The sequence below is a fragment of the Schistocerca serialis genome, chromosome 5, assembly GCF_023864345.2.
Source record: "Schistocerca serialis cubense isolate TAMUIC-IGC-003099 chromosome 5, iqSchSeri2.2, whole genome shotgun sequence".
NCBI lineage: Eukaryota > Metazoa > Arthropoda > Insecta > Orthoptera > Acrididae > Schistocerca > Schistocerca serialis.
This window is the reverse complement of record NC_064642.1, coordinates 264804188-264822148: the sequence shown is the minus strand read 5'-3', so window position 1 is coordinate 264822148 and position 17961 is coordinate 264804188. Positions and strand designations below refer to the sequence as shown.

The following is a 17961-nucleotide window of genomic DNA, read 5'->3' as shown; positions in this document are numbered from 1 at the left end:
CATCTAAAACACATTGTTCTTGGTACAGTTCGTTCTAATTAAATGTCAGTTAATAACATATCTATTAGTAAAGCTTTCAGGAGACAGTAAGGTGCAAAGTAACGTCGTAACTCACTCATGGCCAGTGTAGCGTAATGAGTAGGGAAGCAGATTTGTAAGGTTACAGTTGATGTTGTCAGTTCACATCTCACTGGATTGAAACATTTTTTTTATTAACCTTCATATTTGCTAATAAACTCTAATACTTCTTCATTAGTTTAATGGAAGTATATTCTATAATATTCACTCTTATTTGAATATGAGTGAGCTCTTTCTGAGGAGGGAATTTGTTTGATTGGCTTTATCTACAAGACTGCTTGCTTTACTCGCAGTAAGATATTTTGCACTTTCTTGTTTCAAGTTTTTTATTTCACATCTTGTGAAGACTCTGTCACTGAATAGGAACTGTGAAGAATGAACAAAGAGTTTTACTAAAAAGGGAGAATGATGAAATAATTTTTATCTTACTTGGAGAACTGTAAATTTGTATTGGACTGTTTGATATGGAACATTTATAAGCTGATGTCCTTAGTGATTGGACACGTTGCTTTCCTTTCAGGTTTACAACATGTTCAGGGATACTGAAATTTTTATTTGCATATATTACAGACAGAACAACATGATTGTCATATGGACAAGGGAGAAAATGTGTGTTTTACTACAGCTAATATAGGAATTTTACACCTGTTCATTTCATAAATAGTGTGAACTGCAAGCCAGATATAGGCAACAACCACTACTGAAGCACACTGTGATATTGTATACCACGTTGAGGCGGACATACAGTATGCATGAGGTGCATTGTTTCAGAGCATATAGCAGTACATTGAACTTGGCATGCTGAACGTTGATGTTCAAAGGCATGTCCATACGCCAACTGCTTTATGCACCACTTTATGCATTGAGACAACATTAAAGACCAGAGAAAAACTATTCTATTTTGGAAAAAGAGATGTTTAGCCTTATGTATGAAGTCACATATTGTCCGTGTTACTTGCATGGAAAGAAATTTAAATTAGTGATTGATTGTGCTGCTCTGAAATGGTTACTGGGGTTAAAGGACCCATGCAGCAGATTAACAAAATGAGTGTTAAGATTCTGTGAGTTCGATTATGAAGTAGTGCATACGACTGGGAAGAAACACGGAAATGCAGAGGCTTTGAGCAGGAAGGTAATGGTAGTACAAATAGTGGTCATGGCCTTGCTAAATGGCAAGCAGCACTGAATTCTGACAATGACTGCAAGCTATACAAGATGCTACCTCAGTTCAGAATGTGTGACAGTTTGTTACATAAGGTAATTAGGTTAGAGCCATGGATTGTGGTGTCAGGTAAGTTGAAGGAGGCAGTACTGAGAGAGATGCATGATCACATACTGTGTGGTCATGGAGGGTGCATAGCAACAAATTAAAGGGTGGCTGAAAGGTATTGGTGGAATGGAAGAAAAGGAAACATGGAACAGTATGTGAGAAATTCTGTGCAATGTGCACACCACATGGACTTTAATCATAAATGAATACTATTACAGAGACTACCAGAAACGTCAACAAGTTGTTTGAATTGACTGCGGGTGAATGTGTTAGAATCACTTAATCCGGGAGGGAATCATCTTTTGTTAACAATAATAGGTCACTTTTCGCAGTGTGTGGAGACAACTGCTATGTTGAACCAGCAAGCAGCTAAGGTTGAACAAGTAATGGTTGCCAGTTACATCCTTCAGTATGGTGTGCTGGAGATGATGATTACAGATCAAGGGACAAATTTTATGATGAACTTAGTACAAGTTTTATATCACTTGTTATGTGTAAAGGAGCTGAGAACTAGTCCACTTCACTCACACACAAATGGCAGAATGGAATCAGTGTACTGATTAGTCAGAAGGATGTTAAATTACTATGTACATGCTCATCATAATGAATGGGAACCAAATCTCTCATTTGTCATGGCAGCATACAATCTGAAGGTCGACACTAATATGGGATCATCACATGATGTGGTGTATGACAGGAAAACGCCACCACCATTTGGCTTGATTAAGGAAGAAGAGACAAGGGCCATTAGTCGGTCCATAATTTTGCTAGAATAGTGAGAGAAGTATGGAAACAGGTGGAGAAAGCATTGGGAGGCAGAAGGTAGAAGTGAAACACATGTGGAGTTTACTACATTATAGGGCAGGGCAGTAGGTAATGTTATCTCACATATATAAGTCAAAGGGTAAGACTAAGAAATTTATCATAAGGCACCTGGGACCTCACCAAGTGACTGAGACAACAAAACCAGTCAACATTAGGCTGCAGCTGCCATTGAGGTTGATAACAGTGCATGCTGGACGCCTGTGGGTTCTGAGGCACTCCAGTTTCAGTCTCAGAAATGTTAGGACCAAAGCCAGAGAAGGACATGAAGAGGAGGAAACAGAGGAGTGGACATGAAAAATGGATGGATTGATGGATCCATGTACGAGGTGCCCTACACACTTAGGCGGAGGAAGGGAAAGAGGCTTTTGTTGTGTTTATTGATAACTATTTAGGATATTACGTGCAGGTTGCCAGATTGCAATACATTATCGGTAAGCAGTAAGTTTTGTGTTAGAGTAAGAATTCTTTTAATTTTCTTCATATGGAAGTGCTGGCTGGTGCCAGCAGTTCTTTTTGAGAGGGGAGGGAGGATGATAGTATGATAGTCATCTGTGTCCTCAGGTTGTTGTACACCGAGGGCAAGGATGGAAAGGAGCAGAGCAAAGTGAAAGGGAGGGGGGGGGGGGGCTGCAGCAGCTCAAGGGAGAACTTCTTACAACCAAACAAGATAATGTGATGGTCGCTAGCCATCAACGGAAGTTAATTTTAGTTTTTAATGCGTAGGAGGTTAGGAATGAAGGGAGGAGGCTAGAGGACATGTTTTCTGGGTTTCAACTAAGAACCAAGACCAATAGTGTGCTTGGAAAAGTTTCCAGGAAATGTGAGAAGTCTATTAAGTCTTACGAATGACAAAGGGAGCAGATATAGCAAGCAGCACAAGTTGTGCCGCATTCACTACGTTGACAGAGGAGGGATTGGATAAATGCTAGAAGGAGAGTTTTGAAGACAGCATTCAGAACACAGATGCCCCTGACATCAGGGAGTTGAATGGGACTGTAGAGGTGGTGAAGAATTTGCAGAGGATACCAAGTTGGTGGTGGAGTGGAGTACCATGCAGATAGTAAGCTTGGAGAGCAAAGTGTTCATCAATACACATATGCCATGGAAACTAATGAGTGAGATGATGAAACATGAGAAGGCAGCAAAGAATACTGTAAATCAAGATCTGGGAATCATGCAAGCATGGGTGGATTGTGTCAGATGCAAGAGTCACCACGAGAAGGCTGTTACAAATGCTATATACAACAATGTGGTTGTAGTGGCATGCTGCTACAAGCAGTAAAGGCTCATAGAGGCAAGGGAGTGGAGCTAAGAGGTAGTGGATTGTGGTTCAGGTGTTAATAATAATAATTAATGTTAACCTTTTGCTCCGTCGATCAGCCTAAATTTGCTGCTGCATACCGAAGACAAGATATTTAATAACATCTTTGGATGTTAGTAATTACTAATACACCTGTAATTATGGACATCACTTTAGTTTTTTATTAACATCAATAATAATTAATGATTAAATGATTCTGCTTTGTATAGAGGGAAAAGGAGGGTTGATCCTACAATTACTCTCCACATTTACGGCGACTAAAATGTCCGTGATTTTTATAGTTCATCACTCAAAGATATTATAGCACGGATTATGGACCATTACTATACATCGATACGGTCATTCAAACTTCATTCACTTTTACTTTCACAAACCTGAGTGTGCAGTTCTGCTCTTATATTCAATTTAACGTCCCTTTGTACAGTCCACAGATCCGATTACCAGTTATTCGGCATGTAACAGAATTTAATACTGATCGCTACTTTTTCTCATGCACACAAATTTTCAGATATTCTTAGTCCATGGCCTTACAGAAAAGGTCTGTCCTGTAAAAATTAACTATAGCCAATTTTCTTCCAGTTTAACAAAAGTGTCCTGATCCCTTCCATAGCATATCACATGGAAATGCCCGCTGTATCGCATGCCACAGCTACATAGACTTATTCAGAGTGCAGAAAACAAGACACGAGAGCTAACAATACTCACACTTGGTTTATACAGTAGGATTTAGACACAAAAGTAGCCACATTAAACCCACTTTGATTTCCCTGAAGCACTACTTTGTTACAAGTATCATTCTGTTGAGAGATTATATATAAATAATTTTAATTACAACTTTTTCAATGCTATTAATTATTACCAATATTATCAATCACCTCTCCTCTATATGAAAATAAGCCTGATAATATTGTTCTTAAGTAAAAGAGTAGTTATAAGAGGGTAAGTCAATTATAATCCGCAATTTAGTTATATTTTTGTTTATTTTGGTGGTACTGTCGTTTTACATTGATGACACATGCTTTGTTTATTTGTTGTTATATCTTTTCAATTTTCAACCTGCTAGGTTAGTTTCATTATCGCTGCTGTGTTGTTAGTCATGGCTGCTCCGCTGTCTATTTGCACCAAAAAACAGCAACATTCAGTGATCCATTTCTTGCAGTCGGAAAGTGTATCGAAGACTTTTGGTACAGTATGGGAACAGTGTTTTGTCACAATGGAGTGTCTGCGAATGGACAGAAACATTCCAAAATGATCACACAAGTGTTACGCACGATGAAGGAGCCAGACGACCGTTTACCGCCACAAATGAAGAAACCATTGAGCATTCATGTGAAATGATTCTCTTAGAAAGACGATTAACAACTGACAAAGTGGCTCATTGTCTGCAAATTAGCCATGGTTCTGCCTGCGAAATCATCCACAACAGACCTGGGTTTCATAAAGTTTGTGCAAGATGAATCCCAAAACAACTCAGACAGTTGCATAAACAAATGCACTTGGACATCTGCAAAAAACATTTGGATTGCTATGGCAACAAAGGGGACAACTTCTTAGACAGGATCATTGCTGGTGACGAAACATGGATCCACCATTACGAGATGGAGAATAAAAGGCAGAGTATGGAATGGAAACATCCAAATTCGCTGTGCAAGAAAAAGTTCAAGACCCATCGTCCGCAGGAAAACTGATGCTTACAGTTTTTTGGGACCCACAAGGTCCAGTACTGGAACATTATGGGGAAAGGAGCACAACAATAAACAGTCGACATTACAGTGAGATGCTTACTGTCAGGCTACAGCCTGCACTTCGAAGCAAACGACGAGGATTGCTGTCAAAAGGTGTTGTGTTGTTGCATGACAATGCCCATCTGCATACTGGTGCCCACACTGCTGAAATGCTCCAGAAACTCAAATTTGAAGTATTGGATCATCCTCCATCCAATATTGCCCCTTGTGACTATCAGTTGTTTGGTGCACTCAAACAGGCATTAAGGGGCCATCGATTTGCCTCAGTCGAAGCAGTGAAAGAAGCGGTCCATTCCTGGCCCGTACCTCAACTGAGAACCTTCTTTTATGAGGGCATCAGGAAGCTTTTACAATGATGAACCAAGTGCGTTTCAACGACTATATCGAAAAATGATGTTCTTGTAAGTTTCCTATTTGATTACAATAAAATTTTATAACTACGTAGCAGATAATAATTGACTTACCCTTGTACATAACAGGTTCAACCTTCCATCTACCAGCCACAGTCGCAGTAACTACAAAATTGCGTGCAACACATTCACAGTTGTACTAGCTAGATGAACCACTAGAGGCACTCCCAAAGCAGAATCTAACCTTCCTAAATAATACACTGAAACCATACCTAATCAATTCCTTGAACCAAGTAACAGCTACACAAGTTGGATGGATTTCAGTGGAGCAATTGATGCAGCAGTATAGAGAAGGGCAACAGAGTGTGACCATGACTTTGAGTTCACAATACCTAGCACTGCTGTGCACAGCTTTCATCTATCTTAAGAGGAGAGCTAACCTTCAACTGAATCCACTGGTCATGCAAATTCCAGTATACTGGATCTGTACAGCATGAAAATGAGTATATGCAGAATTCTGTAGCACTTATGAATATTGGTGATAGATGTACTCTTTCTAGTTGAAGAGGATATAAGGGCAAGGAACAAGCCCTGAGAGTATGCAGAGACAATTACCAAGAGTATATGATTAGTGTAACGAAAAAGTATAAGGCATGATGTGATGTGTGTTCCAAGGGAGTTAATGAACTATTAAGTGGCATAGTAATAAGTAATTTAGTTGCGTAAGAGAAAGTCTTGTTAATAAACTTAGTATATTAGATGCTGTCTCTAAACTTTGTGGGTTAAGCTGCCAGATATTTTTGTGGTGAAAACTTGTTCTGAAAACTTGGTGTGATATTCACTGGACTTAGTAATCTATGTTGCAGATTAGTCTCAAGTGGTGACCTGGGTGGCCGAGTCTTCTGAGGGAGAAGGCTAGTGTAGGACCACTACTATTTTATGGGCAAGTTTGTGGATATATGGTGATGAAGTATTGAAGCAACTGCTGGCATATGGTGAGCGTGGGGTGTTGGTATTCTGATAAAAATAAGGGAGCCCAGCTTGGCTTTGTGAAACTTGCCATGGTCCTTGCAGTATAGGGAAAAAGATTTCTCAAATGGTTCAAATGGCTCTGAGCACTATGCGACTTAACTTCTCAGGTCATCAGTCACCTATAACTTAGAACTAATTAAACCTAACTAACCTAAGTACATCGCACACATCCATGCCTGAGGCAGGATTCGAACCTGCGACCGTAGCGGTCGCTCGGTTCCAGACTGTAGCGCCTAGAACCGCACGGCCACTCCGACCGGCCAAAGATTTCTCAAAGGGCAGATTTCAGTAGTGTTGTTAAAAATGTGACTAGAAGTGCAGGAATTGCATAACAGGTGTGGTGCTACGCCACGTAAATAATTGTCATTTTGGTGCCAGATTCATTCACAGCCCAGCAGTGCTATCAGAATATGGGGACAATGTGGTGCCACCAGCAGCAATCATGAGTTCATGTCTCTGATGCAGTACTTGCCTCCTGCAATAAGCCCACCTTATAGATAGTGCCATGGTGTAACAGGGCCATGCCAGGCCCATTCCATCATCAAGTGGTACTCCTGTCCAGGGGGTAGGGGTTGGTATACTGGGTATGACAGCTGCCTTCTGCCATTATGGAGTGGACTCTTCCACACCACATGCCACTGGTAGAGGTGGTGCAATCATTCTCCACTGTCCTGGCTAATGGTGCAGGAATACTGTGAATAGTCACTAGGCATAGAACTTTCCACGGGAGAAAACTATGCTGAACCACAGATGTGAGAATAAAATCTCACTGTTTCCTAAATGCAGACACAGTATTTATGCACAAATTAAATAAGGTATTGATGACAAATGATTAAGTTGAAAGTGAACATTTAAGACACTGACCTGTCAGTGCCTGAATTCCATGACAAACCTCAGCTGACACTTTTAATAATTATTTCAACTGATGCCCTTTTGATGGGACCTAGTTAGTGTTTGCTCGGCCAGTATATATTCGGCAATGCCCACTCTGGTGATTCATTATTTTCATGGCACTGTTACACTATACGATCGATTGCATCAATATTGTACTTAAAAAGGGGTTTAGTGTATTCATGCCAACTGCTGTCCCCATTTCGGTGTTGTGAATAATTGCAGCATCTATAAACTGAGACAGTTACATTAACAATTCTGGTTTCATAGGGCTAATGCAATTACACATGTGGCAGTGCGGTCTCCAAATAATTACAGTTAAGCCAGTCACAAGAACTTGCATGTCTGAACAGAGTACATGAACAGAGCTTGAAGACCAGACCAGTAATAACATACACTCACACATTAATTATGTGGGAAACTGCCCGAAAACACAGTCTCAAACCTATCTACCAAACATACTGAGTTAAATTATTTTTAATGTACAACATGTATTATCTGGAAATATAAATGCATCAATTTGCCTCTAAAAAATCGTATACACATGAAGAATTTCATTAACACATGCAAATTAATTATGTTTCATCATGAGTGAGTTATGTCAGAGTCATGATTGGGCCCTGCATACCAGCCTGAGAAACTGTGTTTAATTCTTTATCCACAATAAGAAAATAAAGAACCCTATGTGTTGCTTGAAAATGAAGTATTCCCAGTTCCATAAATGTTGGTTGTACACAATACATCATTGTATGTTATTACAAAGGAATCTGTTTTTGCAGGGGACAAAGTACTAAGAATGTCGTGGCTCCTTGGGCGTCAACAACTCAGTGAGCATCTAGAAAGAAGTTAGAGAACTCACAGGCATAGTCCTTCTCGCCATAGCTGCGTTTGCTGGCGGCGGTGCTGCTGGAGTCTGGAGAGGCAGCAAGGCGTGCCACATCAAAGCGATCTTCATCAGCCATCGCGAAGACCTTCTCCATCTCCTCATCCAGGTCGGCAACTGCTGCGTCCGCACCACGGCCATCGTGCTGCAACAAACGGACAACAGATCAGTCAGCTTACAAATGAATGCAATGTATCTCCCCACTGATCACCTCCAATTCTGTTCCAACTGCAGTATGTGTGCAAAATCATGTCTATTACCTGAAGAAAAAAGTGACCTTCACATTCTTTGTCAACATAGAGAATTTTTTCTAGTATCCCATAAATCTTACTCCAAATTTCTCGTTAACTATGAGCATGCATCACACTGATCAGACAATCAAAATACACAAACACTTAATCTGTCAAGTCGTATTGCTGTGACCAGTTGCTTGTATCAGAGTAACAGCCATTTACAGAGCATACAACAGCTAGAGACATCTGGATTAACATGTAGGAAATTTTAATGTGAGAGAAGTTGGCTTTTAAGTATTTACCAAGCTCTACCGATTCAGAAGGATGTAGGTTGCAGCAGGTACTGGGAGATGAAGAAGCTTGCACAGGATAGAGTAGCATGGAGAGCTGCATCAAACCAGTCTCAGGACTGAAGACCACAACAACAACAACAACCAACAACTTCTAGCTGTGTGCCGAAGTCTATATTACCTGGTGGAAAATACTTTCCTTCTCTGGGAACATGGTCACCACATACAGATGAACATGATCTCTTTGCAAGAAATAGGCTACTTGTCACACTGTCAGTCAATAACATCATTTTTATAGATTAATGATACCCCTACTCCACAGTGCCACAAAAACAATTAATTTGACCAAACTGTTGTCAGTGTCATCCTGTGTCCATACAAGGACGGTTGAGATGTGTTTCTACTCCATTGTTTTTGTCGCCAGCCACGCCAACGTGCATTCGTATCATGAAGCAGAGAATATGATTCATTAAAGAAGACTACAGATTTTCAGTCAGCAACGCTTTAGTTTTGTTGCTGCCAAATAATTTATTTTCCATTAACACACAGTCTTTAACATGAGTGCAGACATTGTCAATCTGCTTATGAGACTCATACGTAGCAGAGTTTACGACTATTGCGGTGGACAGAAGTCAAGTGACACTCTGGGTTATTTCGAAGTCAAGCTGTTCCACTGAGATACATGAGCTGCCCTTGATGAACCAGTGTAATCGACATTCACTTCCGATGTCCGTTACATTTGAGGTTTCCCCTGTTCTTAGACGGTTTATTGATAATGGTACGCACAAACTTTGCCATTCATGTTGCAAGAAAGCCAGAGATCATTCCCAGTGGCACTTAATAAATTTCTCCCTTTTATCAAAGTGTCAATGTGCAAAACTGATTGACAGCTAGACAGTTCCCTTGGATATGTGTATTGTTGTGCAGTTTCTTTGATGTACGTCATGAGTTATACGCCGTAAGCCGTGCCTCTAGGATGCTATCCTAATAATGTAAGCCGGTAGTTCCTTTTAACAAGAAAACATTTACACGAGTTTATGGTATTGGTCAGTCTTGTATTGCGTCTGTTGTTCATTATTGCAACGAAGAATTTTTTATATAGCAATTTTGTAGTAGCCGATGTTAGATATTCATGACTGTACACCACCAAAAAACGGTAAATAAAACTATTGGTCCTTCTGGTGTCGTCAGCTGGACCAAATGCGGCGAAGACAGCAGCGACTCTAAGCGGCCAACACGTAAAAAAAAATTACATCAATTTAGAAGAGGTATTTAGTCATTTCCTCATCTTCCTTTTACTCATGCCACACCTACCCTTCCTCGCACTCTTCTTCTGTTGAAGAAGGGGAACCACGCACATACTCTAAAGTTATTATGACCCAAAACTGCTGTACTCTCTAGATGTTTACGATCAGATTTAAGTTGTGGTAGCGACCGTGGCTTGTTCATTATAATAGTACCTAACAAAGACACGTGAGTTTTCGTTAACGTTTCACATGACACCGACGTCAACCAATTGCCGACAATAATATTTACACTGAAGCCTACAATGGAAACAAGAAGCTTTAGGGCACCACTGATAGGAACAGACTGTGAATAACATGTACACCAAAATCATTCGGGGCACTCGTAAAGAAAGTATGTGACTTAAACAAGCACATTTTTTATGTTGCATTTCGGCGTTTATGACTTTTTTTCCTGACGTGTAATAAAAATTTTAGTTTAAATCTCATAATTAAATGAACAAAAATCGTGAGATGCTGACAGAACGCTCCTATCATCACCGTCTGACGTAACTAATACTGTAATACGTAGTTTCATGTAGGTCTTTCGTTTTATTAAACCCTTTCGTTTAATAAGATAGGCGTGGTTCCTTGAATGGTGCTCTTATCATTCTATGGAACAATATAGCATCGACATGTAACCTCATCAAAAACAAACGATTCACATACTTCCAGTTTCAATGATGATAGCAACACTTTTAAGTCCAGGAAGATGAACAATACTACATCCAGCTAGAGTACATGGCACACACATTTCATATGGTATCGAAATAACTCTTTCCCAGAGAAAATTTGTTTGGCTATTAATTTCTATCTTCTTTGCTTTTGATAAATCAGTCTGTGCACTCGTCAGACTCGCATTCATGTGAACTGGTTCATTTAAATTAGCATCACTTTCATCGTCCGAATCGAAAAATCCTTTTGATTTATGTACCTCTGAAGCCTTACATGCGGTTCACGCTGTTGCGTTATTGCTGTAATGTACACAGGTATCCTTATTCTATGATATACCGTAAGAACAATAACCAATCGCGGCTTTTAGAAAAAATATAGGAATACACTTACACGGTGAGGTGAGAGTGCTAAATCTTGTTCTGTTACAGTTTTGAGTATCAATAATGTATTCCACTTCACTCAACAGTACTACAACAATTCTACCATTACAGAGTCTCAATGTATTCTTTGGTATAGTTTATGAAGTATGAATGGAAAGTGCATGGGATCACAGACTCTACTATAGCACGGTTCATAATTGGAAATCACCGTTTATGAATACTTAAAGCTTACGGATGATAAACTATGAATAAAAGAAATATTGGATCAAATTGTTGTCACAGAATTAAACTCAAAATTGACTATAACAGTAATTCGTTATCTTGAGATGGTTAATGATATCACCTAAACAACAGATGTACACTGACGTGACAAAGGTCGGGGGATAATAATATACACATATATAGATGGCGGGAGTATCGCGTACACAAGGTGTAAAACGGCAGTACACTGCCCGAGCTATCATCTGTTATCAGGTGATTCCTGTGAAAAGGATTCCGACGCAAAATATGGTCGCACGACGGGAATTAACATACTTTAAATACGGAATGGTAGTTGGAGCTAGATGCGCTCTCTTTCTTTCGGGACACAGCTCTGTCGCTACCGGCGAGAGTCATAAACTGGGTTGTGACTTGTTCCTCCTCTTTTTAAAAAGAAGAAGAAGAAGAGCAAGCGAGTCCTACAACTTTGTAACGTAGCAAACTTATGTTCAGGAAGTCTCCTCGGCTTTGCGTGAGTACCAGGCGGTGGCATGGCTTCTTCCTTAGTTATTATTCAAAGCTGATGTTCGATAACTCGCTTAATAGTGCTTGGGAGTATATGCAAGAGGACAAAAGAAACAGCGCGAGTTTATTTTGCACTCCTGTTAATCTTTAAATGAAATATCAGCGAGGGTAATATATTTACCTGTGTTCGAGGTCGTGCGAAACTTGAAAAAAACCCTGGTCGGATCTACCAAGTTAACACAAGAGTCTCTTCCGTTAAACCTGTGCGCGGCAGGATTTTCCCGACGTTCTGACGTAAAATTTAATAGTGCCTCTTTTTGTGGCGATAAGGGAAATTAACACATATCAAAAATATTCGGTTGTAAGAAGAACTGCAAGCTCATTGCGAAGACAAACGTGTTCACATCAGCTTCAGAAATTTCCGTTTATTGATATCGTCTATGAGTTTTAAACAGTGCTGCTGGTTTGCAGAAGTGACTTATTCCCTGCACTAGCTATGATTACTGTGTTATTTGAGAATAAATAGTTTACTTTCGAAATGTGTGTTTTACTCTTCAAGTTACAGCCTTGCTGAGAAGTGGTATCTAACAATATCGTGGCTGCTGTATGTACACGTTGTTAACTGATTAACAGGGGAAATGAGTACTAACTAGTTCTTGAGTTGATAAGAGAAACCGTGACAAAAGGTCTGTTTACTGGTTTGATGGACAAGAATCTTCAAGTAGCGAGATTATAAGATAAGATGAACGCGAAGGTATAATCAAGAAAACATTTTTCAAAAGGACAGCCGAGTGGCAAGCAGATCCGAACCCTATACAGTTTTACAAATGACAAAACAATCCGATGTACTAGCACAGTAAGGAAAGCGGTAATTCTCCTACTTAAATGGGCTGTGTTACTAGCTTAGTACACTTCGTAATACTGGATAAAATGAAATTGTTCCTCTTGTGTTTATAGTGAATTCGAATTTGTTTGACAACCTCAAGCTTTTATAATAAATAACATTGTTGACCAGCTATACTTATAAAGGTGACCATATGTAGCTTCTCGTCCGATGTAGAAGAAGCCCACAAGATTTTAAAAAGCGTTGGTATAAGAATAAAAAAAATGAACGATTAAATGTTGCTTCATCAGGATTTAGAAGCTATTCTGGAGCCGTCAGCTGAATAAATATTGTTAACTGGCTCTAGACCTTAGGGGGCATATATATCGATCAACAAAAACAGCAGGGCTGAAATCTATTCTAGAGTCGATTTCGCGAAACAAAGGAGAAACGCAGGTCCAATCATCGGCCTTTAATGGAACCCATTCTGTGTAAACGCGAATTCATTAACTTTCTCGACAGCAAATCAAACGAATGGATTGTCTTTGCCTCTCTGTACCAGGCAGCTAACGAATATCATGCACGCGTAACCGCGTTTCGTTGAAACGTCCATAGACGAGCGGAAAAAAAATCTGTACAACAAAAACATCGCACATATACAGCTTCGGTTAGTTAAAATAAAAACACCATCAAGCGGGTAAGATGTTTTTACGCAAATATGGGCATTAGAGGCAGATCTATAGGAATCTACCACTTAACTTGGAATCCAAACAATTGTGCAACTTGAAAATTCTCATGAACATAAAGCATGACAGGTTAACTTCGGTTATGCATCACGAAACATCGTAGAACAAACTGGATACCGAGTCTGAAAGACTGAATTTATAGTCCGTCACTTCCGCGCGGAGGGAATGACGGGTCAGGAACTCCCAACCGACGCACTGGACTGAAGAGAACTGTTTGTTAAAACAGTGTCCTGCTGCGTGAAGAAGTCCGTTAAGTGTCTGCTACACATCCGCGTCCGATAGGAATCACCGACCCATCGAGGTCTTTTATAAGCGACCTAAGGCGTGATAATCTCATCGGGGAGAGATTACAACTATAGGACGAGTGCTCGAGTCTCTCATTTGAGCTGGCATAACTTCTGCCTTACATTTGCGATAGGACGCGTATATTATCATGAACATTCTTCATTTTTCAATGGATGTCTACCGGTATTTGTCCTTCAGCAACCAAGAAAAGAATAACAGCACGTTGGTCCTGTTTGGACGCATTTGGTAATAGTTCACGTTTCCGCATTGCCGGCCGAAGTGGCCGTGCGGTTAAAGGCGCTGCAGTCTGGAACCGCAAGACCGCTACGGTCGCAGGTTCGAATCCTGCCTCGGGCATGGATGTTTGTGATGTCCTTAGGTTAGTTAGGTTTAACTAGTTCTAAGTTCTAGCGGACTAATGACTTCAGCAGTTGAGTCCCATAGTGCTCCGAGCCATTTGAACCATTTTTTGTTTCCGCATTTACCGCACGTATGCAGGAAAGACAAGAATGCCGCAAAAATTCCTTTCTTACGTGTCGGTGCTTGTGTACTCGAATCGTAATCGCGCTACGTTGCATATACGCTATAGTCACGCCCTCAACCGGAAGCTTTTTGATCGCCCCTTACATTTACTGGAAGTAGCGAAAACATATTTTCTCATTTAGCGGACGTTCATTACCCTACACCAGCTCCAGGATGTCCATTAAACAGAAGAATATCATCGAATGATGTTAAAAGAAAAGTGGAAGATTTGGCTGACATGTCTCAAAAAGCTTGTTTGTAAAGAAGTAGGTAACAATCAGAAACGAAGAACACATTGACTATGAAGGATGTAAAGAGTACACAGAACAATACTACTCACGTTCATTTAAACAGTATCATTATGCTCGTTCAGTCGCCCCTGTAGTGCAGGGATAGTCAACGTATTTCTCTCACCGCCTACTTTTGTATCTGTGTTAGTAGCAAAAGTCTTCTAACAGCCCACCGGTTCCTCAATAATGGTGATTTGTAAAACAGATACGTCATTTTACTTTACAAAATTTAAAAATCATATAATAATAAGTTAAAACATATAATACTAATTACTTACCAAATACTTTATGTCAAAATTTTATGAAAATCTAACGAAAATGTTTTTAAAACCCCTACTGTCTACTGCCCACCATAAAAGTTGGAACGCTCAACTGTGGGCGGTAGGAACCAGGTTAACTCTGGTGTAACAGCTAGTTACGAACTATAACAGAGAACTCTAGAACTATAGCATTTCTATCAAGAACTCTGAAACAAATGTATATTTTGGGGTAGTTGGGTACCAACCTCACCCGAATGCTTAGCCCCAGCCTAAGGCGCCACCAGCAAAAGTGAAGCTATGAATTGTTCCTTGAGGTCAGTCGGTAGCAGCATTTCTCGGAGAAACCAAGGTTCCATTTTCGAGTCCCCCTCCGGCACACAGTATTATCTGTCAGTATGTTTCAGTTTAGTGTATCGTTCAACGTGATGGCTGGGCGTCAATCAAACAGCTTGGATGACAGATACGGTTACGTCACTTGGACCAAATGCCACTGCGCAAACTTTCATTTGCGTATTGTGTCTTGCCATCAGTGCAACATGCTAGTAATGCCTCAGATGCAAGTCTCTGGTAGACAGATACTGTCCTGACCACTTTGGCAGCAGTCAAGTGCGCTACGTCCCCTTGCGCAGTGCCCGTTCGAAATACTTCTTAGTCGTACTTGTAATTCGAATACAGACAAATCGTTCTGCGATCTAAGAGGAAACATTTCAAAGATATGAAATAGCCATTTACATTTTTTTTAGAAAAATGAAGTTTTAGGGTTGAGTCTCTCCTTAACGCGTCAGAAATGCAACTCCTCTTGTCGGTATTATCAGAATGGTAGCAAATAAAAAATAAATAAAATATCGGAATGCGCGCCAGAGGTGATCGTACTCAGTGGCAACCCATACCACGCTTTTAGGCATTCGCGAACTGAAGTGTTCCGCATTCGTTCTGACTTAGTAAATCTACCTATTCATACTACTAAAACACTGTACAGTGAATGGTGGGGAGTATATTAGCAATATTATCGATATTCTGTCCTACTCCGCTCTCATAATGACTGTCGGTAGGCACCCTAATTTCTCTTATTACCATGATTCTACGCGAGACTGGCTATGGTGGGAACGTCATGGACAACCGCCTCCGTAGCTGAGTGGTCAGTGCGGTTGACTGGCATGCGGAGGAGACGGGTTCGATTTCCCGGTACTGCCAGGGATTTTTTCCGTAATGGGAGCGCTGGACCGCGATGTACTCGGCCTCATAATGTCAACTGAGGGGCTATTTGACCTAGTAGTAGCAGCAGCTCCAGGTCACGAAAACTGACAACGGCCGGGAGGGCGGTGGGCCTGTGGACGGAGTTCGTATTACCAGCGTAATGGGTGTCCAGTGTCATTCGAATACGGTTTCTCTAAAGTTACGTAACAGGGGTTCGCTATGACTACGTGGTTTTCCTTGCAAGTATTCTCGTGTAAGTTCTGCGAGTATTTATGTTAAATTTTCGTACTTGCTATATCAACGCGTAACAGTCATAGCAAAGCGTCTCTGAATTCGATCGACATTTGTTGTCACGCCTGTCTGATAAGGCACTGCGACGATATAGTTGAATTTGCCGCACTAGCGTCTTGTATGCCTTTTATTTTACAGATACGTTGCATTTTCTCGCAACCCTTCCAACAAATTTGTCTTCCATTCGCCTTACCTCACACTGATTTTACACGACCACCCATTTCATATCACTTCTTACTGCTACTCCAAAATATTTATACGACGTGACGTGTTCAAGAAGTTCTTGTAATCAGATACTATCCGCTTCTTTCCCTTTGTTATGGAAATTACGTTACATTTATCCATATTTAAAGAGAGCTGTCATTCATTACACCAAGTGAACATTCTGCCCAAGTCTTTCTACAATTCGTTACGATCCTACTTTCCTACGTAAGCCGGCCGGTGTGGCCGAGCGGTTCTAGGCACTTCAGTCTTGAACCGCGCGACCGCTCCGGTCGCAGGTTCGAATCCTGCCTTGGGCATGGATGTGTGTGATGTCCTTAGGTTAGTTAGGTTTAAGTAGTCCTAAGTTCTAGGGGACTGATGACCCCAGATGTTAGAAAAGGGGAAAGGCAACGATGGGATGGAAGGAAGCTAATTCAGCACTCATGTAACCAAGGCGGGTTGCATAACGGCGCTCCGACAGGCGCTGACCCACTGGGCAGGTGCTGTGGAAGTTGAGATTTGTCCTCGTTGCATGGAGTCCTGTCAGATGCCGAATAGTGAGCATTCTTCAGTACCACGTGCTCACTGCAGACAGTACGCTTCCTGGACTTTAAATAATATCACGTCTGTCTGTTTTTCCTATTTTGTCGGAAGGAGTTCTGTAGGTGCACAAGACTACGAGGAATCAGCCTAGCACCTTTCTGCCTCCATAGTATCATCTTCAGTCTGTAATCAGTTGGCTTATTTCGTTTCATATGTCAACAAAGGAATAACGCACTTAAAAGCAGTCGAAAAATCAGGAAACGCATCAATTCTAAACTGATTATCAAATCTGAGCCACTTGCAGAGAGAAATTACACATAAAGCCATTCAGAACATTAAACATTAAGGTCAAATACAGGCGAATTCTTCCAAAAATATTGCATGGGGTACCGTAATTCCAGGCTAGGCAATTGCTTATTTTTTTCTACTGTAACATCGTAGTCAGTCTTTGCCTACAAAACGGTACTAACAGCTTTACTACACTCATACAAGCACCATCATTATAGAAGAAACAGTCGCAATTAATATCAAGGAAGAAAACCTTTGTGGCTTATTCCATCAAATTAATTTTTATGTTGTGTTTATATACAGGATGTTTCAAAATAAATACACCGGTTTTAAGGCTTGGTAGCATTTATTGCATTAAACTTATAATTATAAATAACACATCAAATGAAAGAGCAACTCAAACAGATTTGTTTGTATACCCTTGCGCAAACGGAAGAATATGGAACGACCAAGAATGAATAAAAAACATCTCGAACGAGTGAGAGTCTATCACGTGTAATCCCAACAAATCAGTTCGTCCTTGTCGTTCGCAG

General features: G+C 40.5%; 1 protein-coding gene across 4 annotated transcripts in view; it reads right to left on the bottom strand.

The window, feature by feature from the left end:
* Nucleotides 1–17961, bottom strand: part of LOC126480907 (band 3 anion transport protein) — a 603907-nt gene that overhangs the window by 207877 nt on the left and 378069 nt on the right. For all 4 annotated transcript variants that reach the window (XM_050104308.1, XM_050104310.1, XM_050104309.1 and 1 more), the window contains one exon: nt 8372–8540. In XM_050104308.1, the coding sequence (XP_049960265.1) occupies nt 8372–8540 (169 nt within the window). The remainder of the gene's footprint in view (nt 1–8371; nt 8541–17961) is intronic.